The 25,999-nt window shown below is 43.2% G+C and overlaps 2 protein-coding genes across 2 annotated transcripts; both read right to left on the bottom strand.

Moving 5' to 3' along the window:
- Positions 1 to 7,970: 7,970 nt before the first annotated feature.
- On the bottom strand, positions 7,971 to 9,604 carry LOC112223051 (P2Y purinoceptor 1). The gene has a single exon (XM_024386003.2). It carries the CDS (start codon positions 9,315 to 9,317, stop codon positions 8,271 to 8,273), a length of 1,047 nt encoding a protein of 348 aa, XP_024241771.1. The 5' UTR covers positions 9,318 to 9,604; the 3' UTR covers positions 7,971 to 8,270.
- A 4,196-nt stretch (positions 9,605 to 13,800) lies between these two features.
- LOC112223061 (CCN family member 5) lies at positions 13,801 to 25,482 on the bottom strand. Its single transcript, XM_024386015.2, has 5 exons — positions 25,271 to 25,482; positions 22,461 to 22,680; positions 18,909 to 19,163; positions 15,365 to 15,624; positions 13,801 to 14,936 (listed from the first exon to the last, which is right to left on the bottom strand). The coding sequence occupies exons 1-5, from the start codon at positions 25,325 to 25,327 to the stop codon at positions 14,649 to 14,651; spliced, it is 1,080 nt and encodes a 359-aa protein (XP_024241783.1). The 5' UTR covers positions 25,328 to 25,482; the 3' UTR covers positions 13,801 to 14,648.
- Between the last annotated feature and the right edge of the window lie 517 nt (positions 25,483 to 25,999).

Here is a 25,999-nt window from a genome sequence, read left to right as displayed (position 1 = left end):
TGAGAAATGCGTGTTCTCTAAACGAGCCGTCTCTTTTCTGGGATATCGCATTTCCACCTCGGGGTAGTGATGGAGGGTGACCGCATTAGTGCCGTGCGTAATTGGCCGACTCCGACCACGGTAAAGGAGGTGCAGCGGTTTTTGGGTTTTGCCAACTACTACCGGAGGTTTATCCGGGGTTTTGGCCAGGTAGCGGCTCCCATTACCTCACTGCTGAAGGGTGGCCCGGTGCGTTTGCAGTGGTCAGCCGAGGCGGACGGAGCATTCAACAGGTTGAAGGCGCTGTTCACTGAGGCGCCCGTGTTGGCGCATCCGGACCCCTCTCTAGCATTCATAGTGGAGGTGGACGCGTCCGAGGCTGGGGTGGGTGCCGTGCTATCACAGCGCTCGGGTACGCCACCAAAACTCTGCCCCTGCGCTTTCTTCTCAAGGAAGCTCAGCCCAGCGGAGCGTAACTATGATGTGGGGGACCGGGAGTTGCTAGCGGTGGTTAAGGCACTGAAGGTGTGGAGACACTGGCTTGAGGGGGCTAAGCACCCCTTTCTCATCTGGACCGACCACCAGAATCTGGAGTATATTCGGGCAGCTAGGAGACTTAACCCACGTCAGGCAAGGTGGGCCATCTTCTTCACCCGGTTCCGGTTTACTTTGTCTTATAGACCGGGCTCCCAGAACGTAAAGGCTGACGCACTGTCCCGCCTTTACGACACGGAGGATGGGTCCACCGAACCAACTCCCATCCTTCCCGCCTCAAAGTTGGTAGCCCCAGTGGTATGGGAGGTGGACTCGGACATCGAGCGGGCGTTACGGGCTGAACCCGCGCCTCCTCAGTGTCCAGCGGGGCGAAGGTACGTGCCGCTTGGTGTTCGGGACAAACTGATTCGGTGGGCTCACGTCCTACCCTCCTCGGGTCACCCTGGGGTGACGAGGACAGTGGGGAGCCTTCGGGGGAGGTATTGGTGGCCTACGTTGGCTAAAGACGTTAAGGGTTATGTCTCCTCCTGTTCAGTGTGCGCTCAGAGTAAGGCTCCTAGGCACCTTCCTAGAGGAAGCTACAACCCCTCCCCGTTCCACAGCGGCCATGGTCACATCTGTCCATAGATTTCCTGACCGATCTTCCGCCGTCTCAGGGGAACACCACGGTTCTAGTGATTGTGGATCGGTTCTCTAAGTCCTGCCGTCTCCTCCCGTTGCCCGGTATCCCTACAGCCCTACAGACTGCGGAGGCGTTATTCACCCATGTCTTTCGGCACTACGGGGTGCCGGAGGACATCGTTTCTGATCGGGGCCCCCAATTCACGTCTCGGGTATGGAGAGCGTTCATGGAACGTTTGGGGGTCTCCGTCAGCCTGACCTCCGGTTATCACCCCGAGAGTAATGGGCAGGTGGAGAGAGTGAACCAGGAGGTGGGCAGGTTTCTGCGGTCGTATTGCCAGGATCGGCCAGGGAGTGGGCACGATACATTCCCTGGGCTGAAATGGCTCAGAACTCACTACGCCACTCCTCTACTAACGTGTCCCCTTTTCAGTGTGTGTTGGGGTACCAGCCGGTCCTGGCACCATGGCATCCGAGCCAGACCGAGGCTCCTGCGGTGGAGGAATGGGTACAGCGCTCCAAGGAGACCTGGAGGGCCGTCCAGGACTCTCTACGACAAGCGAGTGGACGGCAGAAGAGGAGTGCTGACCGCCACCGCAGTGAGGCCCCGTGTTTGTACCGGGGACAGGGTCTGGCTCTCGACCCGAAACCTACCTCTCCGCTTGCCCTGCCGGAAGCTGGGTCCGCAGTGTGTAGGGCCCTTTAAAGTCCTGAGGAGAATAAACGAGGTGTGTTATCGATTACAACTCCCTTCCTATTATCGTATTAACCCCTCGTTTCATGTGTCTCTCCTCAGGCCGGTGGTGGCTGGTCCCCTGCAGGACAGTGAGGTACCGGAGGTCCCTCCCCCCTCTGGACATCGAGGGGACCCCGGCGTACAGGATCCGGGCCATTCTGGACTCAAGGCGCCGGGTGAGGGGCCTGCAGTACCTCGTGGACTGGGAGGGGTACGGTCCGGAGGAGAGGTGCTGGGTACCGGTGAGAGACATCTTGGATCCCTCCATGTTGAAGGATTTCCATCGCCTCCATCCGGATCGCCCTGCGCCTCGTCCTCCGGGCGACCTCGAGGCCGGTGTCGGCGCGCTGCGGGAGCCGCGCGTCAGGGGGGTACTGTCACGAGTCCGACCGAGGGTGTTTCCCTTTTCCCGGGCGGGTGGCGCTCGGCGGTCGTCGTCACCGGCCTATTAGCTGCCACTGATTGTTTTTCCTCCCCCTCCTTGTATGTTTAGTGGTAGCACCTGTGTAGGGTTAATTAGTTTGTCTTTATTAGACAGCCGGCCCGCCTGGTTGTTGTGCGGGATTATTTCATTGTAACCTTCGGCTCTGTTGTGTTTTTGTATGTTACTTTTGTGAGCACCCTGTGGTGTGTTAAGCGCGATTAAAAAGACGCACAGCATTGAAATTCTGTTTCCTGCAGTTGACTCCACACCCACGACACCCGGAGCATTACAGTATTCAAAATAACACAGAAATACCTTTTTACACAAGTATTCACACCCTTTGCTATGAGATTCTAAATGGATCTCAGGTGCATCCTGTTTCCATTGATCATCCTTGAGATGTTTCTACAACTTGATTGGAGTCCACTTGTGGTAAATTCAAATGATTGGACATGATTTGGAAATGCACACAACTGTAAGGTCCCACAGTTGACAGTGCATGTCAGAGCAAAAACCAAGCCATGAGGTCAAATTAATTTTCCGTAGAGCTCAGAGACAGGATTGTGTTGAGGCACAGATCTGGGGAAGGGTACCAAAACAATTCTTAAGCATTGAAGGTCCCCAAGAACACAGTGGCCTTGATAATTTTTTCTCCCCAATTTTGATCTTGTCTCATCGCTGCAATTCTCCAACGGGCTCGGGAAATGAAGGTCGAGTCATGCATCCTCTGAAACATGACCTGCCAAACCGTGCTTCTTAACACCTGCCCGCTTAACTCAGAAGCCAGCTACAGAGGAAACACCATTGAACTGATGACCCGATGACCGGAATCAGCCTGCAGGCGCCTGGATTGCCACAAGGAGTCGCTAGAGCACGATGAGCCATGTAAAGCCCCCCAGGCCAAACCCTCCCCTAACACGGACAACACTGGGCTAATTGTGCAATGCCCTTTTAGACTCCCGGTCACAACTGGTTGTGACACAGCCTGGGAACAAACCCAGGTCTGTAGTGACGCCTCAAGCACTGTGATGCAGTGCCTTAGACCGCTGCACCACTCAGGAGGCCCGGCCTCCATAATTCTTAAATGGAAGAAGTTTGGAACTACCAAGATTTATCCTTAGAGCTGGCTACCTGGCCAAACTGAGCAATCGTGGGAGAAGGGCCTTCGTCAGGGAGGCGACCAAGGACAGAGCTCCAGAGATTCTCTGTGGAGATGGGAGAAACTTCCAGAAGGACAACCATCTCTGCAACACTCCACCAATCCCGCCTTTATGGTAGAGTGGCCAGATGGAAGCCACTCCTCAGTAAAAGCACATGACAGCCTGCTTGGAGTTTGCCAAAAGTCACCTAAAGGACTCAGACCATGAGAAACATTCTTTGGTCTGATGAAACCAAGGTTGAACTCTTTGGCCTGAATGCCAAGCATCATGGTGAAGCATGGTGGTGGCAGTATCATGCTGTGGGGATGTTTTTCAGCAGCAGGGACTGGAAGACTAGTCAGGAGCAAGGGAAAGATGAACGCAGCAAAGTACAGAGAGATCCTTGATGAAAACCTGCTCCAGAACATTCAGGACCTCAGACTGGGGCTAAGGTTCACCTTCCAACAGGACAATGACCCTAAGCGCACAGCCAAGACAACACAGGAGTGGCTTCGGGACAAGTGTCTGAATATCCTTGAGTGGCCCAGCCAGAGCCCGGACTTGAACCCAATCGAACATCTCTGGAGATACTTGAAAATAGCTGTGCAAATTATTTTCCTGCATTGCATTATTCATCAGGAAGTGCTCTGTAAATGTGCTCTGAAAATTAGCCATGATGTGGACACAGCCCCTAAAGTGATAAACTTCATAAGAGCAAAATCTTTAAACCACAGGCAGTTTGTCTCACTGTTGGAAGAGACAGACTCAAGTCATGCAGAACTCCCCTACCTCACAAACGTGAGATGGCTGAATTCGGGGTAGGTGCTTAAAAGGGTGTGGGACCTGCAGTCGGAGATTACTGAGTTTTTGCAAATAAAAGGAAAATATGTGGATTTCCCTCAACTGCAAGATAAAGAATGGTTGGCCTGATTTGCCTTCACTGTGGACATCATGACCCTCAAGAATGAACTGAATTCCAAACTACAAGGGAAGGGCCTTCTTGCACATCAGATGTACAGCTTGTCAAAGCCTTCAAGGGAAAATGATTCCTCCTGACCCGCCAAGTAGAAGCCAACAATCTCACCCACCTTCCGACACTACTAGTCTGTTGCCTATCCGATGACCAGCGGGAGAAGTATACATCGTTGCTGGGTGCTTTAAACGGTGAGTTTTCTCGTCAATTTGATGATTTCAAAGTGTTGGAAAATGGCATGCTGTTGGTTTCCTCTCCTTTCACCTTCAATGTGGATAACGCCCCCACTGACCTGAAACTTGAGCTTATCTTATCTTCAGTCTGATGCAGTGATTGGAGAACTATTCAAAACAATGTCACTGACGAGGTTCTATGCATCTCTTGATGAACAAAACTTTCCAAAGATTAGGAGTCATGCTCAGAAGATGTTTGTACTGTTTGGGTCAACCTATGTACAGTGGGGCAAAAAAGTATTTAGTCAGCCACCAATTGTGCAAGTTCTCCCACTTAAAGAGATGAGAGAGGCCAGAAAATCACATTGTAGGATTTTTTATGAATTTATTTGCAAATTATGGTGGAAAATAAGTATTTGGTCACCAACAAACAAGCAAGATTTCTGGCTCTCACAGACCTGTAACTTCTTCTTTAAGTGGCTCCTCTGTCCTCCACTCGTTACCTGTATTAATGGCACCTGTTTGAACTTGTTATCAGTATAAAAGACACCTGTCCACAACCTCAAACAGTCACACTCCAAACTCCACTATGGCCAAGACCAAAGAGCTGTCAAAGGACACCAGAAACAAAATTGTAGACCTGCACCAGGCTGGGAAGACTGAATCTGCAATAGGTAAGCAGCTTGGGTTGAAGAAATCAATTGTGGGAGCAATTATTAGGAAATGGAAGACATACAAGACCACTGATAATTTCCCTCGATCCCGTGGGGTCAAAATGATCACAAGAACGGTGAGCAAAAATCCCAGAACCACATGGGGGGACCTAGTGAATGACCTGCAGAGAGCTGGAACCAAAGTAACAAAGCCTACCAACAGTAACACACTACGCCGCCAGGGACTCAAATCCTGCAGTGCCAGACGTGTCCCCCTGCTTAAGCCAGTACATGTCCAGGCCCGTCTGAAGTTTGCTAGAGAGCATTTGGATGATCCAGAAGAAGATTGGGAGAATGTCATATGGTCAGATGAAACCAAAATATAACTTTTTGGTAAAAACTCAACTCGTCGTGTTTGGAGGACAAAGAATGCTGAGTTGCATCCAAAGAACACCATACCTACTGTGAAGCATGGGGGTGGAAACATCATGCTTTGGGGCTGTTTTTCTACAAAGGGACCTGGACGACTGATCCGTGTAAAGGAAAGAATGAATGGGGCCATGTATCGTGAGATTATGAGTGAAAACCTCCTTCCATCAGCAAGGGCATTGAATATGAAACGTGGCTGGGTCTTTCAGCAGGACAATGATCCCAAACACACCACCCGGGCAACGAAGGAGTGCTTCGTAAGAAGCATTTCAAGGTCCTGGAGTGGCCTAGCTAGTCTCCAGATCTCAACCCCATAGAAAATCTTTGGAGGGAGTTGAAAGTCCGTGTTGCCCAGCAACAGCCCCAAAACATCACTGCTCTAGAGGAGATCTGCGTGGAGGAATGGGCCAAAATACCAGCAACAGTGTGTGAAAACCTTGTGAAGACTTACAGAAAAAGTTTGACCTCTGTCATTGCCAACAAAGGGTATATAACAAAGTATTAAGATAAACTTTTGTTATTGACCAAATACTTATTTTCCACCATAATTTGCAAATAAATTCATTAAAAATCCTACAATGTGATTTTCTGGATTTTGTTTTCTCATTTTGTCTGTCATAGTTGAAGTGTGATGAATGAATGATGAAAATTACAGGCCTCTCTCATCTTTTTAAGTTGGAGAACTTGCACAATTGGTGGCTGACTAAATACTTTTTTGCCCCACTGTATGTGAACAGAGATTTTCAGTGATGAACTATAACAATTCAAGGCACAGATCATCTCTTACCGATCTCACCTCTCAGCAATCCTGTGCATAGCGACGTCAGAAACTATACCTGACTTCACTGCTCTAGTCAATGCCCATCAGAGACTTCACTCCTCGCACTGATTGAGTAGTTTAAATGTAATGTTGAGCTCTCTTTCTTTTCAGTACAGTACACCCACATCAGTGAAGGCTGGTGGAAGGAGCTATAGGAGGACTGGCTCATTGTAATGGACTGGAATTACTATGAGTAATTTGTGGGTTTTGGGGGGTATTTCAGATGAAACTGAAATATCGGCTTGATTTTCATTTACAGTCACTGTTTCTCTTGTCTTTGCATGTTGAGTCTGAATACAATACAGCATGCTTCTTTCCTGTATTACTGAATTTACGGGGGTGTATTGCAGCCTTGGTACCAGTCTGTTTAGCTATAATTTCACTCATTGCCACTCCTGTCATGCTAAATATTAGTGGAATGTAATAGCTGAACAGAGACTGGAAACCAGGCTGGGTTTATTTTGGTTATGCTTTAACAAGTGTTTCGACAAGTGTTAAACAAGGTTTAGATAAATTAGTACGTGGAACTCTGCTCTACAGTATGTGTGACTGATAGAAGTGCTCCAGCCTGGTCCCAGATCTGTTTGTCCTATCATGTGAACTCCTTTGTCACTCATTGTCATGCTGTCAATGGCAAATTGTAGTCTGACAGTTTTCTTGAACTGCTAACCGCAATGGAGTGCCTGCCGGTTGAGGACATACTCTATCAATAAAAGGTGTAGGTCATAGATTCAAAACATTGCATTGCAGATGTTTTCATTTAGACTTCTCTTGGCACCATTTTCTCATAACACAAACAGTCATCCGCTAGGACTTGCCCTAATGCCAACCCCAGCTCTCAGTGGTCTGTGAAGGTAACAGAAGGGGGTGAAATATCACTGCATGCTTGTGTTGCTGGAGAGTAAGAATTTTCACTAAGCCTGTTTTGTGCAAATATCCAACTTCTTGTACTCGAATGCTTGCACAAACAGACTTGGCTTTGTTTTTATCAACTGTTCTTAAGTTAAATTAAAGTTATTTATGCAGAGTATAAACTGTTATGTGTTATCATTCTAGCCAGTCAAACAGTCTCCCTCTTTTTAAGTAATGTTGAGAGAAAGTGTTTCTGTTTTCCTATTTTTACTGCACTATTTGTCATTAGGTTCTATAATTTTTCCCAAAAGGCACCCTATTCCCTTTATGGTGTACTACTTTTGACCAGAGACCTATTGGTCTTGGTTAGAAGGAGTGCACTATAAAGGGAATAGGGTTCCATTTGGGATGCATTTTGGGATGCAACCTTGTGTATGTCTGTCTGCTGAGTCTTCTAAATAAAGTGAGCCTCAAGTCCCCATTCTCTAACCTGCACCTAAAACCCTACTGACAAGTCATATGCAATTAATAAACATGTATGACATCAATTTCCTGTGCATGTTGGTGTTGAGGGATTTTTGCCCTCAGTTCAAATCTTGTTTCCCCTGGGAAGCCAAGTAGATAGCATGATCTACTACCATATTATCTCAAGGACAAGGTAAGATGGACAAAGTCATTTGAGCTTGACACATTTGTATTGTTTATTGAAAACAGAGGAATACTTCAGTCATTGGTAGGTAATAGGATGCTGGAATACCTGTCATTCTTATGTAATATCAGAAATGCATATTGAGAGTTTGTTTTTTTCAGTGATATAGCTCTACATATCACTGACTAAATGGAACAGTATATCACTTTACACAAGTGCATTCAGCCACTCACAGGCTCTCACATAACACAATAAAATACTCTGAGAATGATGAATAAAGCATAGAGTACAACATATTTACATACAGGCCTTTGGTACAATATTGGTTTAAATAACTAGCTGGTCAAAGTTTTCTGGTTGAAATTCTTCTGTTGGTGGATCTGCCTTGCGGTAAATTACAGCACCAGTCCAATGAACAAGAGACATCCTGGCTCGTTTTGTGACATTATGAAAGCGCATGAGAAAATCATCATTTCCAATCAAGTAAATCAACGGATTGATTGCGCTATTCAGGCTAGCCAGGCCGCGGCTGATTTGATGAGCAACATAGATGTCATCGAAGCTTGCTTTGCAAGTGCCTTCCATTTTCAAAATCCTTATCTTCAAATTGAGATTTCTCAAAACATGGTAAGGGATAAAGCAAATTGAGAATAACACAGTCAAGATGATGACTAGTTTTAGACACCTCTGTTTCAATAAAGTATTGACGTTGGCTTTGGTGGCAAGGACCACTACTATATGTCCATAGCAAGCAAGAATGACGAGCAATGGTATAACGAATCCGGTAACAGTCCAGCCAATGCTATACGGCAGGTAATCCTTGATAAGGTGGTTGGCTGTCGAGTCATAGCACGCATCTGAGGAATTTGGTGCTGTCTTGTCAAAGAACATATCGGGAAGTATCTGAATAAAAACCACAATCCAGACAAGAAAACTTATTGCCACCGAGTGGCGAGTGTTGATTCTTCCCATCACGTTCATTGGGTGCACAATACCAAGGTATCGATAAATACTGATGCATGTCAGGAACCCGATACTGCCGTAGAGATTCAAATTGAAACAGAATCTGGTGATCTTGCAGAATGTTTGTCCAAATATCCATTTACTGTTTAGCGCGTAATAGACAACCAAAAATGGTAATGTAAATAGGTATAGCAAGTCCGCTATTCCAAGGTTGAGAATAAATATGTTAATACTTCCAATTTTCTTCCAGCGTGTAAAAACAGTTTTTAACCCACAGAAGTTTGCAAATGTTCCGACGACAAACACCAGCACGAACACAGCTGGTAAAAATCTGTGCGTAAAAGACAGGTTAATTTCTGTACATGTGGTAATGTTGAGAACGTGCGCGTCGTGGTCCTCTGACATTTTCATCTTCGTTCTTTTCAATCAGAGTGTCTATTTTTCGTATTGCAGAAGAATATCAATCGATGACGCTCAGAAGTTAATGAGATCAAACTTGGACATGGACACACTTCGGAAATCGTAGCCGTACACAAACATGCTGCGCATGACGACCTAATGTGAAACTAAAAGTGTGTACACCCATTTCCTTAGACATAAGGTTAATTCCATTCGTTTTCAGGAGGTACTGTGATACCTTATTCGAAAGGTAAATTAACAGAGTTATAGTATCCTGCAATTATTACTGCAAATCAAGATATGAGTAACAACCCACTGGGCACACACTGGTTGAGTCAGCATTGTTTCAATGGTCAACCTATTGTGATGTGAATTTTTTTTTTTTTTAAGTAATCACCAGTAGATTACTGTTTTCATCTCATTTCAACCAGCGTTGTAAACATTGCAATTAGGGAAAACTTAAACTGAAGTACAATGACTTAACCTGACCAACAGGTTGTTACATTAACATAATCATCAGAACTATCTATACATTGGAATTGAGTAAAAAATTCCATGTAGAAATGTAACAAATATTTTTCATCCTTTGTACTGAGTGTACAAAACATTAAGAATGACATATACTGCAGGTGAAAGCTATGAGCAGTTATTGATGTCACGTGTTAAATCCACTTCAATCAGTTTAGATGAAGTGGAGGAGACACTTAAAGAAGGATTTTTAAGCCTTGAGACAATTGAGACATAGATTGTGTATGTATGCCATTTGGAGGGTGAATGGGCAAGACAAGATTTAAGTGCCTTTGGAATGGGTTTGGTAGTAGATGCCAGGCACACCGGTTTGTATCAAGAACTGCAACGCTGCTGTGTTTTTCTCTCTCCACAGTTTCCTGTGTGTATCAAGAATGGTCCACCACCCAAAGGACATCCAGCCAACTTGACACAATTGTGGGAAGCATTGGAGTCAACATGGGCCAGCATTCCTGTTGAACGCTTTCGAGTTTATGCTCCGACAAATTGAGGGCAAAAGGAGGGGGTGCAACTCAATATTAGGAAGTTTTGTGGAATTTCATATTTGAATAAACATATTTCATTTGACCTTGTTTCAATGTTGATAGTAAAATGTTATTTTCTAATCAATGACATTGTTTCAATGTCATGCCATCAACCTAAATAAAGAGGTATATTGAATTAAAATAAGGAACCACAGTCCAACAACTCTTGCCTGAACAGTGACTCCTACTGATAATGATGTGGAATAATGCACTTCAGTAAGAACAAGCCTACCATACAGATGCCTACTTCTATGTAACCTGCTTAGCTTTGGAAACCCCCTGCAGCTAGTACAGCTGAGCTATCATGTAAGCACATTTAGACATTGATGAGGAGCCATACAAAAAAAAATTGTAGACTACCTGAATCACGTTGAATAGTTGACAATAACTCCTCTAACATTTCTTACACAAGTTGTATGTGAAAGTCAATTCGAAGTGAAGTTGTGTTTATGTAGGCCACATTTACATCTGATTTGCCCAAAGGACACCCTTATGCCAAAGTGTGGCTATGTATCATTCATCCATGGTTGATTGGAGCTTTGGACATTTAGATGTCGTTATCATTAGCCCTATAAATAGGATGCCAAATTCATGATATTAATAATAAACTTTTACCTTTGGATATTTTCTTTTATATGAAGGACGGTTGGTTGATTTCAAATGTAACCTACAAGTTAATAATTCACATTAGATTCACGTCTCCATCTCAAACAAAAAAAATCTAATAGGACTAAATCCAATCAAACTTCATTTGAAGTGCATTTAAAGTTTTATTTGATTTAGTGCTGTTCTTTAACAGATTTTTGGTTGTGATAGAGATGTGAATCCAACATATCAGTCATTAATTTGCAGACAAACTGGATATTGAATGAATGCAACTAAATCAACAATTGAGGGAGATGTAATCTTCAGTTTGGATGGTATATACTGTATATATTATGAATAACACATATAAAAGACAATATCCAAAGGTAAAAGTTTATTGCTAATATCACGAATTTGGTATCCCATTTATAGGGCTAATGTTACTACTTCTAAACTTCCAAAGATCGAGCCACAGATTTGGGGATGGGTACCAAAAAATGTCTGCAGCATTGAAGGTCCCCAAGAACACAGTGGTGTGGCAGAATAATCAGAATTTGCTCAGTAACATAGATAATTAAGATGTCTTATCTGCATAATATGCTTATATGATTGAACTGTTGAACTCTTGTTATTAGAATGTATCCATTCGGACTCTGTTGTTGGCAGTTGCACTTCCTCCCTCAGATGGGCCTCAGTCACCTTGGGTCCAGAAATGGGAGAAGTCAGGCTTGTCTATCACATGTCCCTGTTGCTATACATAATATCAGAAAGAGAAGAGGACAGAAGGATACATTGTCTTCATATGTGGATATGTATCTTTACCTATTACAAACCATGTGAAGGGATGGCGTGATTAATAGGGAACCAATTACTTGTCTCCACAACTTGTCTCCACAATGTCTGTGCCTGTGGGTATCTGGAGTTGACAATTGATTTATGCCATAGAATGAGTTGGTGTTTATGTACTATGAAAGTACCAGGGATGTGATCTGAGCCTTGGGCCAAACTCTGTACAATAAGAACAGTCTTCATAGCAAATGCTATCTGACTGTGGGATACTCCTTTCTCAATTATCAAGTCTCACCTTGTGACCCATTCCACACACCTGTTGTTTGCTATGTAGACTAAGGGGGTGTATCTTTGCTATTAAAAGGTCTTTGTATCCTTTGTGTCGGGGCTCTCAACGAATCATCTGAGTGTGGTTCGTCGACCAGCCATCGCTATTGCAGAGCTCTCACTAATAAAGATTCAGTTTAAGTATAACTCTGACTTGTGTGATAAGTTTGTCTCCTCATTTGATAACACAGAAATTAACCACTACAGTGGCCTCCATCATTCTTAAATGGAAGAAGTTTGAAACCACCAAGAGGCTTCCTAGAACTGGACGCCTGGCCAAATTGAGCAATCGGGGCAGAAGTGACTTGGTCAGGGAGGTGACCAAGTGTCACGTTCTGACTTTTATTTCCTTTGTTTTGTCGTTATTTAGTATGGTCAGGGCGTGAGCTGGGGTGGGCAGTCTATGTTTGTTTTTCTATGATTTTGGGATTTCTATGTTTCGGCTTAGCATGGTTTTCAATCAGAGGCAGGTGTCATTAGTTGTCTCTGATTGAGAATCATACTTAGGTAGCCTGGGTTTCACTGTTTGTTTGTGGGTGTTTGTTTCCGTGTCTGTGTTTGTTCACCACACGGTACTGTTTTCGGTTTCGGTTATTCACGTTACGTTTACTGTTTTTGTATTTTAGTGTTCAGTTTGTCTTTAAAATAAACATCATGAACACTTACCACACCGCATCTTGGTCCTCCGATCCTTCTCGCTTCTCCTCCTCAGACGAAGAGGAGGAGGAAAAGTGTTACACCAAGAACCTGATGGTCACTCTTACAGAGCTCCAGAGTTTGTCTGTGGAGATGGGAGAACATTCCAGAAGGACAACCATCTCTGCAGCACTCCACCAAGCATGGTGGTGGCAGCATCATGCTGTGGGGATGTTTTTAAGCGGCAGGGACTGGGAGACAGGATCGAGAGGAAGATGAATGGAACAAAGTACAGAGGGATCCTTGATGAAAACCTTCTCCAGAGCGCTCAGGACTTCAGACTGGCGCGAAGGTTCAGACAGCCAAGACAATGCAGGAGTGGCTTCAGGACAAGAGTCTGAATGTCCTTGAGTGGCCCAGCCAGAGCCCGGACTTGAACCTGATCAAACATCGCTGGAGAGACCTGAAAATAGCTGTGCTGCGATGCTCCCAATCCAACCTGATAGAGATTGAGAGGATCCGTAGAGAAGAATGGGAGAAACTCCCCAAATACAGGTGTGCCAAGCTTGTAGCGTCATACCCAAGAAGACTTGGGCTGTAATCGCTGCCAAATGTGCTTTAACAAAGTACTGAGTACTTACAGTACCAATCAAAAGTTTGGAAACACTTACACATATTTTATACAATGTAAAATAATAGCGAAGACATCAAAACTATGAAATAACACATTTGGAATCATGTAAGTAACCAAAAAAGTGTTAAAAAATATATAGATTTTAGATGTTAGATTCTTCAAAGTGGCCACCTTTTGCCTTGATGACAGCTTTGCACACTCTATTCAGACCCCTTGGGCTCTGAATACTTTCCGAATGCATGAGCATAGGATGAAAAATATTTTTTATGTGGAATTTTCGACACAATTTGTTTACATAGTTCTGATGATTATGTTGAAATTAGACTGGCGCAACAACCTGTGAGTCAGGTTAAGTCGTTGTATTTAAGTTGAAGTTTTACTCTAATTTTAATGTTTACAATGCTGGTTGAAATAAAATGAAAATAGTACTTGGTTGATTACTTTTTACTCATCCAAATGTATTTTCTATGTAGAGTCCACATCACAATAGGTTGACAAATGACATTGAAACAATGTTGATTCAACCAGTGTGTTCCCAGTGTGAATAGGCTATTAAGGCATGGATGTGAGAATTTAAATATTTAATTGATGACGTTTTAATTATTAACCATACCAATCTACAAGACAGTAATTCAGGTGTCTTTATCCTCATTGTAACATAGCGTAATAACAATATTACTGAAAAAATTATTTGACTGATAACATAATACTTACAGTTTATAGAAATTATGACTGACAGCTAAGCTTGCGCATGAAGGTCACTTGGAGTTGACACCAACCTATTTTTACTTACAGTAACTTCCTACTGTACATTCAGTTCCATATTTACTTTGAGGTAACCGAAACGGCCGCTATAGGCCTCCACCTCCATCCACCACCAGGCATCACTCAATCAACTAGTCACTCATCCTCTCTCTCTCTCTCCCTCTTTTTCTCTCTCGTTCTCTCTCTCTCTCACACACACAGACACCTTTTCTAAGAATCTTGATGATGGAGGTATTCATTTAAATTAAATGGCCCTAATCAATATTCAAAATCAAATAGAGGATGAAATTGAATCAAACCTGCACTGCGGAAATTGTTAACACTGTTATTACACATAATCTAAGCAATGCAAAGCAGTTGACTATATTTACTGGGTTAAACTAATGGTGCTTTTTCAACAGCGCAGGAACCATGTGTTTTTTCCCACAGTGCAAGTTTGATTGAATCCTACCCTACTCTTCGATTCCTATTCGTATGTCATTGTCCAGTATCTTCACTGACAGGGCTTGCCAATCTCTGGCTTTGGGGCTATTTCACTCTCCACGGTCCTATACTCTAAAGCCAGGGAATGGCTCTCCTGTAGGCTGTGAATGGGGACTGGGGACAATTGTAGTGGTGGCAGGAGCAGGACTCAATCATCATCACCTGCTGGTGGATCATCCTGCCCTGGGGGCAGCGGAAGGCCATGTTGACAGTTCTGGTGTGGTAGGGGCTGCAGCAGCGGCCTTCCAGACACTGCAGGCCACAGAACCGGAACCTGTAGGCCCACGTGCTCAAACAGCCCTGGTGCTCCAGATGAATGGGCACGGGAGACCTGAAGCTACTATCGCAGGCACCAGTTCCCTGCAATACACATAACAGTGGACTTCAATTTAAAACATTGAATGATTTTAAATGATCTCTTACTTCAACTTTTAGTTGATCAACATGGACTTTGAAATATTAGGACATTTTGACAACTCTCCATACAATTCTTCATGATGCAGTTCTTCTGATGGCACACATTTATGGTCAATTTATGGTCAATGCTGTATCTAAGTAAAGGTACAATGTAAATTATATCAAGTAATTCATCCCATTTGCCAAAAAGTGAGGTACAACAATGAAAGCAAAACATTTCTAATGGCCAAACTGTCCACCCACCTCAAGTGGCAATCCATTCTACCTCAACTAACCTCGAAAACAAAATGGCCAGACAGCAGTAAGAGTATTTGCAAAGTGTTTGAGAGTGTTTGAGGTAAAGAAAGGCGGAGACCGCTGCTCCCACTCACCACATGCGACCTGCTGTGAGGCACGGCAGTGGCCTGGCATGGCCTGACTTGGCACAGTCTGGTTTGGGTCTGCAGGCGGCAGGCCCAGTTCTTGTTTGAGCTGCGGGTGGAGACACCTGGGCCACAGCTGCTGGAGCAGGGGCTCCAGTCTGTGCTCTGCTCAATGCAGTTGGAGTTCAGGCCCTGGCCCTGAGACTGAGCCCCACCACCATCACCACGAAGCCCGTGACGCACCCTCTCCCTCTCTGGTGGTTTCTCCACTGGGTAGTGTTGAAAGACAAGGGCAATGTGATGCTGTTAGTCCATTTGTATACTCATTGGGTTTGTTATGTGAGGATATTGATATGGCTATGCTATTACACACAAAGGAAATGTTATGTGCATTTCTTGTCCATTAAATATGAATATTGTGGTTTTAAATGCTTAAATATACGTGACTTCTGGATTCAATACATGCTGCCTATTTGTATGATGTAACTACTCCTTGCACACACATGTCTTCAGTTGAAGCATCAACAGGTTAGCTACAAAAAAGGGTAACACTTTACTTGAAGAGGGTATCCGTACATAAGGCATTCATAAAACCTTTATGAAACCATTCATAACATGTGTCAAGAACGTTGTTATTAAGAACGTTTTTTTAATGATACTGTAACATTCATAAAGCTGGTATTTCATGAAGGTATAATGAGTGCATCGATTAAAGGTTTACTCCAAAACAATAGTCTACCTGTTATTAATAGTATTAAAAAAATGATTCCATGATGTTATTTTGCCCTCTGAATTGACCTGTGTAAACACTGCCATGCAGGTTCAATTAAACTGCACCCTTTTGTCAAAAAGGCAATAGTTGAACAAATAAACTGCACACTGCTCTTGATAGTATCACTGGTCTTCGTCAAAGCTCTGACGAAGGCTGTGAGGCCGATACATAAAGCTTATTAAAGATCAGTGATACATCCAAATTCCTCTGTGTTGTGCCTTGAAGATGTTTTATCCTGGCAAACAAGCAGTAAATCGCACTGCAGCACCTAAGTTCCTTCAAGACTTTAACGTCACACCAAATTGTTGCTACATATTTTCCACATTTTGACCAAGGGATCCAAGTGATTCTCTATTTTGTTACTGTGATGTGTAATTCAAAATTATCCATTTGTAGTTAAAGGAATTCTTTGGGACTTTGGCAATTATGCCATTTATCCACTTCCCCAGAGTCAGATGAATTTGTAGATACCATTTTTATGTGTCCAGTATGAAGGAAGTTAAAAGTAGTTTCAAGAGCCAATGCTAACTAGCATTAGCGCAATGACTGGCATGCTAGCAGATACCAATAGACCTCCAGTCATAGACTTCCAGCGCTAATGCTAGTTTGCATTGGATTGTGAAACTACCATACTGGACACATCAACTTAAAAATGGTATCCATGAGTTCATCTCTCTGGGGAAGTAGATAAAAGGCATCATTGCCAGAATCCCAAAGTATCCCTTTAAGTATTTAAAAGAAAAGAAAATGAAAGAAAAATACATCTTTATTTTGGGACCACTTTATTTTAAATGTCTCCTGCAGATTAACTGTAGATGCAAAAAAACATTACACTTTGACAACCTGTAAAGTTTTTAAAAATATTGTTCTTGTAAACAAAATGGACAGACAATGGAAAGTTCAGCTTGATTGCCAACTTTAGCTTTCCTTTCAAAATGTTTGCATAAGGTAGTTACAGTATGCAGTTGGGAGGCATTGTGGAATTTGTCCATGCGAGGCGAGCAGGGTTGAAGAAGAGTTGCTTGCAAGGGTGTGAGGCATTCCTGTGTGAGGCAATCCAAATGTTATGCCTCGACTTAACCCTCAAGGTTGTTGTGTCCTAATTTTAAATGTAATTTAATTTAATTGTTGTGTCCTAATTTAACCAAATCATGATTTATAGGACACCACAATGTCAAGGGAATGTCGCAATTGTCATGAGTGAATGAGCCCAGCATCTTGGAAATTGATTGCACATATTGGCAACCCAATCTCACATTGTAAGACATTTCGCATCTTTAGGACAAATTTCATATATACAGTGCCTTCGGAAAGTATTCAGACCCCTTGACTTTTTACACATTTTGTTACGTTACAGTTTTGTTCTGAAATTGATCAAATCCTTTTTTCCCTCATCAACACACAATATCCCATAATGACAAAGCAAAAACAGGTTTTTAGAAATTTTTGCAAATTTATTTTCAAAAATTCAAAAATTAAATATTACATTTACATAAGTATTCAGACCCTTTACTCGGGGTGGCAGGGTAGCCTAATGGTTAGAGCGTTGGACTAGTAACCGAAAGGTTGCAAGTTCAAATCCCTGAGCTGACAAGGTACAAATTTGTCGTTCTGCCCCTGAACAGGCAGTTAACCCACTGTTCCTAGGCTGTCATTGAAAATAAGAATTTGTTCTTAACTGACTTGCCTAGTAAAATAAATTTAAAATAAAATAAAAAACTTTGTCAAAGTACCTTTGGCAGCAATTACCTTTGGCAGCCTCGAGCCTTCTTGGGTATGGAGTTACAAGCCTGGAACTCCTGTATTTGGGGAGTTTTCTTATTCTTCTCTGTAGATCCTCTCAAGCTCTGTCAGGTTGGATGGGGAGCATTGCTGCACAGCTATTTTCAGGTCTCTCCAGAGATATTAGATCGGGTTCAAGTCAGGGTTCTGCCTGGGCCACTCAAGGACATTCAGAGACTTGTCCCGAAACCACTCCTGCATTGTCTTGGCTGTGTGCTAAGTCCCGTTGTCCTGTTGGAAGGGGAACCTTCACCCCAGTCTGAGGTCCTGAGCGCTCTGTATATTGCTCCATTCATCTTTCACTCAATCCTGACTAGTCTCCCAGTCCCTCCTGCTGAAAAACATCCCCACAGCATGATGCTGCCACCACCATGCTTCACCATAGGGATGGTGCCAGGTGTCCACCTGGGGTGAAGCTTGGCATTCAGGCCAAATAGTTCCATCTTAGTTTCATCAGACCAGAGAATCTTGTTTCTCATGGTCTGATATTCCTTTAGGTGCCTTTTGGCAAACTACAACCAGGCTGTCATGCTTTTTACTGAGGATTGGCTTCCATCTGGCCCCTCTACCATAAAGGCCTGATTGGTGGAGTGCTGCAGAGATGGTTGTCCTTCTGGAAGGTTCTCCCATCTCCACAGAGGAACTCTGGAGCTCTGTCAGAGTGACCATTGGGTTCTTGGTCACCTCCCTGACCAAAAAGTGCTTCAACAATGTACTGAGTAAAGGGTCTGAATACTTATGTAAATGTGATATTTCCGGGGGATGTTTTTTGTTTGTTTTTGCTTTGTCATTATGGGGAATTGTGATTAAACTGATGAGGGGAAAAAAAGTCAAGGGGTCTGAATACTTTTCAAATTATATTAGTTTTAGTTTTTTTTACTATTTCTCCATTTTATCTTTTTATTTTATTCACTTTGAGATTATTCTTGTAAAATGAAAAATAAATAAATTATTACTAATCAGTATTTTTTTCATATTTTTGCCTATTGAGTACTGTACCTGCAGCCATAGTGTCTGGGTAAATGTTGTTGTCCAGGCTTTCACAGACCCACTCCCTGCAGCACCTCCCAGGCTGGCGCACTAGCTGAGGGTTGGGGCAGTTGGCTGCAGCAGGAACCTGTAGGTCATCGCTGCACAGTGGCACACAGGTCACCCCGCCACCCAGGCAGTGGCACAGCTGTGCACACGACTGCTGGAATGTCTGGCCCTCCTCGAAGTGCATGCCGTTCAGTTCACATCCCAGCATGTTCTGGCCTGGTCACAGAGAGAGGAATAGATGGGGAGACAGATGGGGAAGTGAGAGAGTGAACTTTTTTAAAGTAAACTCAAAAAAAGAAACGTCCTCTCACTGTCTTGTCTCTCTGTAGCGCTGTCTTAGGCATCTCACAGTACGGACATTACATTACATCTGCAGTCCTCATGCCTCCTTGCAGCATGCCTAAGGCACGTTCACGCAGATGAGCAGGGACCCTGGTCATCTTTCTTTTGATGTTTTTCAGAGTGAGTAGAAAGGCCTCTTTAGTGTCCTAATTTTTCATAAATGTGACCTTAATTGCCTACCGTCTGAAAGCTGTTAGTGTCTCTAATGACCGTTCCACAGGTGCATGTTCATTCATTGTTTCTGGTTCATCGAACAAGCTTGGGAAACAGTGTTTAAACCCTTAACAATGAAGATCTGTGAAGTTATTTGGATTTTTACAAATTATCTTAGAAAGACAGAGTCCTGAAAAAGGGATGTTTCTTTTTTTGCTGAGTTTTAGGTTCTTGGACCTAGACTTGGCGCCCCGGTACCGCTTGCCGTGCGGTAGCAGAGAGAACAGTCTATGACTAGGGTGGCTGGAGAATATGACAATTTATTTGGGCCTTCCTCTGACACCGCCTGGTATAGAGGTCATGGATGGAAGGAAGCTTGTCCCCAGTGATGTATTGGGCGGTACGCACTACCCTCTGTAGTGCCATGCGGTCAGAGGCCGAGCAGTTGCCATATCAGGCAGTGATGCAACCCGTCAGGATGCTCTTGATGGTGCAGCTGTAGAACCTTTTGAGGACCTGAGTACCCATGCCAAATTTTTCAGTCTCCTTAGGAGACTAGGTATAGGTTTTATTGTGCCCTCTTCACAACTGTCTTGGTGTGCTTGGACCATGTTAGTTTGTTGGTGATGTGGACACCAAGGAACTTAAAGCTCTCAATCTTCTCCACTACAGCCCCGTCGATGAGAACGGGGGCGTGCTCGGTCCTCCTTTTCCTGTAGTCTACAATCATCTCCTTTGTCTTGGTCACGATGAGGGAGAGGTTGCTGTCCTGGCACCACACGGCCAGGTCTCTGACCTACTCCATATAGGCTGTCTTGTCGTTGTCGGTGATCAGGCCTACCACTGTTGTGTCATCGGGAAACTTAATGATGGTGTTGGAGTCATGCCTGGCCGTGCAGTCATGAGTAAACAGGGAGTACAGGAGGAGACTGAGCATGCACCCCTGAGGAGCCCCTGTGTTGAGGATCAGCATGGCGGATGTGTTGTTATCTAGCCTTACCACCTGGGAGTGACCTGTCAGGAAGTCCAGGATCCAGTTGCAGAGGGAGGTGTTTAGTCCCAGGGTCCTTAGCTTATTGATGAGCTTTGAGGGCACTATGGTGTTGAACGCTGAGCTGTAGTCAATGAATAGCATTCTCACATAGGTGTTCCTCTTGTCCATGCGGGAAAGGGCAGTGTGGAGTGCAATAGAGATTGCATCATCTGTGGATCTGTTCTGCTTCAATTTTTGCTTGTGACAACATACGGTGGCAAGAAAAAGTATGTGAATCCTTTGGAATTACCTGGATTTCTGCATGAATAGGTCATCAAATTTGATCTGATCTTCATCTAAGTCACAACAATAGACAAAAATAGTGTGCTTAAACTAATAACACACATTATTGTATTTTTCTTGTCTATTTTGAATACATAATTTAAATATTCACAGTGTAGGTTGGGAAAAGTATGTGAACCCCTAGGCTAATGACTTCTCCAAAAGCTAATTGGACTCAGGAGTCAGCTAACCTGGAGTCCAATCAATGAGATGAGATTGGAGATGTTGGTTAGAGCTCCCTTGCCCTATAAAAAACACTCACAAAATTTGAGTTTGCTATTCACAAGAAGCATTGCCTTATGTGAACCATACCTCGAACAAAAGAGATTTCAGAAGACCTAAGATTAAGACTTGTTGACTTGCATAAAGCTGGAAAGGGTTACAAAAGTATCTCTAAAGGCCTTGATGTTCATCAGTCCAATGTAAGACAAATTGTCTATAAATGGAGAAAGTTCAGCACTGTTGATACTCTCCCTGGGAGTAGCCATCCTGCAAAGATGACTGCAAGAGCACAGCGCAGAATGCTCAATGACGTTAAGAAGAATCCTAGAGTGTCAGCTAAAGACGTACAGAAATCTCTGGAACATGCTAACATCTCTGTTGACAAGTCTACGATATGTAAAACACTAACAAGAATGGTATTCACGTTTCAGTCCTGATTTCAACCCGATTGTGATGCTGTGGCATGACCTCAAGAGAGCAGTTCACACCAGACATCCCGAGAATATTGCTGAACTGAAACCTTTTTGTAAAGAGGAATGGTCCATTGTCCATCCACTATTGTGCAGGTCTTATCCACAACTCCAGAAAATGTTTGGTTGAGGTTATTGCTGCCAATGGAGGCTCAACCAGTTATTAACTCCAAGGGTTCACATACTTTTCCCACCCTGCACTGTGAATGTTTACACAGTGTGTTCAATTTAGACATGAAAACGTATAATTGTTTGTGTGTTATTAATTTAAACACACTATGTTTGTTTGTTCTTGTGACCTGGATGAAGCTCAGATCAAATGTTATGACCAATTTATGCAGAAATCCGGGTATTTCCAAAGGGTCCACATACTTTTTCTTGCCACTGTATGTGGTTTCAAATCTAGGGTGAAGACGTGTACTAAAATAAAATTTGAGTCATTTAGCAGACACTTATCCAGAGTGCATATATTTTTTAACTTTTTAAACACTTCTAATGGCTGCCTTTAACATCAATGTCGCAATACTTGTTGTATCCAACTGGATGTTGTGGGATTATTACCCATGGCTGCCATTCCCAATCCTAAATAATTTAAGTTCTTGGCTATTTTCCTATTATTTATGGCCATGAAATAGAACATTCAACATTCATCTTAGTCAAAGATTTGCTGTGCATGAAAACTGGGATACACTCTTACATCTCACTCCATTTGAGTTCTTATTATCATTACCATGATCACATAATGGAAATGTTTTGAGGCTTTGTACAGTATTTGTACCCTGCAAAGTAGTCGCCTGGTCCCAGATCTGTTTGCGCTGTCTTGCCAACTGTCTTGTAGTTGGATCTTACAGTTGGCAAGATACCACAAACAGATATATCTTACAGTTGGCAAGATACCACAAACAGATATATCTTACAGTTGGCAAGATACCACAAACAGATATATCTCACAGTTGGCAAGACAGCACAAACAGACCTGGGACCGGTTTAACAGGGTAGCGCTGTACTCACTGACACACTCTCCAGGACCACCGGGGTAGCTGGCGCTGTAGTCACACTGCAGGCCCTGCTGGCTGTCACACACAAACCTCTCCGTGCAGTCTTCGCCCTCCTGTCTGGCGCACACCTGGCAGCAGCGGCACCCATCCAGCACCGTGGACATCCCCAGAGGGCAGCGTGGTGCGGGCCAGGGGCAGTTGTGACACGGGCCCCCACATAGCTGGCAGCACACCTAACACATGTGGGTTGACAGTAGGATGATTAACTGCAGTAGTGTTTGTGAATCAAATGTGTGTGAGACAGCAGTTTTCACCGGTAGCCTTTTGTTGACTTTAGGGGTTAAGGCTTTTTTGTCTATGACTGTTCTATAAATGTTACTGTACTTTGTGTGTATTTGTTTGTGTAACCTGTAGGGTTCAAATCCTTACAGCTTCCCCAAATCCCAATTGGAGGTATTCTGGAATCAGCAGGGAATAAGCTGCAAGGGAATCGTCTAACCTGGGATTTTTTAACCATGAACATCATACAGGATATATTGCACACATATAATGCACAAAAAACATATGCCGGTCATTCATAGCATCACTTAAATGTTTGTTAAATCTTAATTTGATCACTTTTTTTCACTGCAGGAAATGCAGATAAGCTTTGTGATTTAAATACACTCACTGAAACCCAGCACTATTAACAGTATTGCACATTTTCATGTAGCCTAATTTTGTTCAGCTAATAGCCTAACCACCAATCAAGCAACACTATGGACTAAACATTCACATCCTGTTGATGCAGGATTATTTTGCTATGACAATTCTGGTAAAATACTGCCCTCTTGCAGTGCAAACGCATTGCACTCTTTGCAGTGCAAACGCAAGCCCTCCTGCATAAACTTCCGCCTTACCTTACCTTATTGTTGGCTAATTGATACTAGACCCGGTCTCAGGGATTGTTAACTCTGGAAATCCCTTCAATCTCCACTGAGTTATGTAAATCTGCTTTTAGTTTTTTTCCAGCACTCTCTAAAATTGGTTGAATTGGTGCCTCTAGGGCAATTCTAAAGGCTGATTGAGGACCTTTTTACAGAAAAATGTGTTTGTTTTCTATGATTGTGTTTTACTTTTAGTGTATTGATGTGAATATTGATGTATTTATTGGTGTATAATTGATGTGTATCAGTGGTGTTCGGTGTCGTTTAAGATGAGGGAGAACACTTATTTTTTTATGAGCATGGCCTTAATTCTATTACAGCATATTGGATGACTGTCATTCATATTCCATTCACCCAGCTCAATGTAACATCGACAGGTTTAGGCTACAAAAAGACAGTGACACATTCAATACCACCTTGTAGACTCTTGCCTGCATCTAATTTATCTGGGGTGTAATCATTAGTCCAACAGTTGCAAACAAGAATTTTGATTGGACAAATTCAAGTATGTTTATCCCCGTTTCTTTCTATTTGCTTCCGTTTAAGAAACGTTTTTCAACTGAATTGGTGGAATAAACACACTCCTGATCACCCACAAATACAGTTCACTTTCATAGCAGCACACATAAAAACAGCATGATCACTTTGTTCATTGTATAATTCCTTCTCACATGTACGCGCTGTCTCTCACCTTTTCCATTCGCTTGTGGACTTCAGGGCACAACACAACAGCTGTCTGTGACCAGGCGAAGAAACCTTTCCAAGCCAAACATTCATACCACAACCGCAAACCACTCCACACAGCCTACATCATTGTCACCATATTAGCTAACGTCATAGTCAACATAGCTACTAGAACTAAGGCATTGGTAAACCCGCTTCAATCATGCAGTACAGTGTATAGTCAGCAAGCAGTTTAGCAGTTACACCTTCGGGCCCTGGTGGCAATAAATTAATAAAACCAAAAGCTTACCTCGACTTGGAAGAGTTTCAACGTTGAATAGCCATAGCCAGCTAGCTAACATAGCATCCCTTTCTGTTGGAGCTGGATGTTTGAGTAGGCTAAACTAGCTAGCTGCATTCACTAGCTAAGTAAGTGAAAGTGAAAAAAATACAACAAAATATAGCTAGCTTTCTCTCTCTCTTTCTTGCTTCTGTCGTTCTCTCTCTTTGAGTCAACTACTCACCACAATTTATGCATTGCAGTGCTAACTAGCTGTAGCTTATGCTTTCAGTTCAAAATTCATTATCTGATCCTTTGTTTGGGTGGACAACATGTCAACATGTCATGCTGCAAGAGCTCTGATAGTTTGGAGGATGTCCTCTGGAAGTTGTCATAATTACTGTGCAAGTCTAAGGTATGGGGTGAGCACCATGTGCCTCCTCGGTTTTGTATTGAAGTCAATGTACCGAGAGGAGGACAGAAACTAGCTGTACCCCGGCAACACCATAGTGCTACCCCAGAGAGTGCTGTTGAGGCTACTGTAGAGCTTAATTGAAAAACTGTGTGTTTTAATCAATTATTTGGTGACGTGAATATATTTGGTATAGTTTTATCTAAAAAGGATAACTTTTTCATTGTTTCACTATTTTTATTTTACTGAAATTCACTGAGGAGAATGGTCCTCCCCTTCTTCCTCTGAGGAGCCTTCACTGATAGTGTATATGGATGTTTTTTATTTGTATTGATAACGTTTAGCATCAGTTTGTGAACCACCATATTCACTTACCAAAAACAAGTGCATACACTATGCTGCAAACAAGTTCATCATCCCATGACATCCCTCAAACATTAAATTCCATTTCTTCCCCAAAATATCACAAGCTTACTTTGACAAATAAAAGATGTTTGACAACTTGAATTCTTAAGGAAATTCTTGAGCTTGTCAACCCTCACCTGAGTGATGATACACAACAGCAGGGAACCAAGGAGCGTAGCATCTCTTCGGTCCATCTTCAGGGGTTAGCCAGTTCTCTCTCGCTCTCTCTTGTCGCTCTATCTCCTCAAGAAAGCTACGGTGCCATTAATGCTGTGTGTTAGCAAACTGCCTGCCTCTGTCCATTCATTTATAAAGTCTGCCTTCTGATGTCACAGACGGTGGACTGCAATGTAAATAGTTACTGGACAGGAATCAAAAATAGTTGTAATTCCACATTCCTGCTACCCATTTCCTTAGTCTCACGCTCTCTCTCTCTCTTTCTCTCCAAGCCAAGCACTTTTTCCAAAGACTTTCATGGCTTTTGGGGGCAGTTTAGACTGAAGTCCATACACTGTGTATTGATGTGGTGAATTGTGCTTGTGATTGGTTGTGGCTGAGTTAAATTGTCTGTATTTCTTACCGGGATGATGTTCCTGCTTTGACCTGGTGTTTTGTTGGCACTGTGTAATAGACAGAGGTTCACCAAGGTAACTTCTACTGTATGCCCAACCTTTGGTTAGAGTGACTTTTAGTCTCTTGTGGCAGACTTTAACATTTAAATATTAGACGGCGAGATTCTGTTCTGGGTGCCGAGTTTAAGCGACTCTCAACCACTACAAGTACAGCTGAAGTTTACAAGCATTTCGCTACACTCACAATAACATCTGCTAACCATGTGTATGTGACCAATACAATTTGATTTGATT

Source organism: Oncorhynchus tshawytscha, linkage group LG02 (genome assembly GCF_018296145.1).
Source record: "Oncorhynchus tshawytscha isolate Ot180627B linkage group LG02, Otsh_v2.0, whole genome shotgun sequence".
NCBI classification, from domain to species: domain Eukaryota; kingdom Metazoa; phylum Chordata; class Actinopteri; order Salmoniformes; family Salmonidae; genus Oncorhynchus; species Oncorhynchus tshawytscha.
Note: the sequence above shows the minus strand (reverse complement) of the source record. Positions and strands in the feature narration are given on the sequence as shown.

Excerpts from the sequence above, each read along its gene's own strand:
- LOC112223051 (XM_024386003.2), bottom strand. The coding sequence starts at position 9,317 with ATGAAAATGTCAGAGGACCACGACGCGCACGTTCTCAACATTACCACA.
- LOC112223061 (XM_024386015.2), bottom strand. The coding sequence starts at position 25,327 with ATGGACCGAAGAGATGCTACGCTCCTTGGTTCCCTGCTGTTGTGTATC. Across the intron at positions 19,164-22,460 it reads TGGTCCTGGAGAGTGTGTCA|GCCAGAACATGCTGGGATGT; the intron begins GTGAGTACAGCG and ends CTCTGTGACCAG. Across the intron at positions 15,625-18,908 it reads CCCAGACACTATGGCTGCAG|TGGAGAAACCACCAGAGAGG; the intron begins GTACAGTACTCA and ends AACACTACCCAG.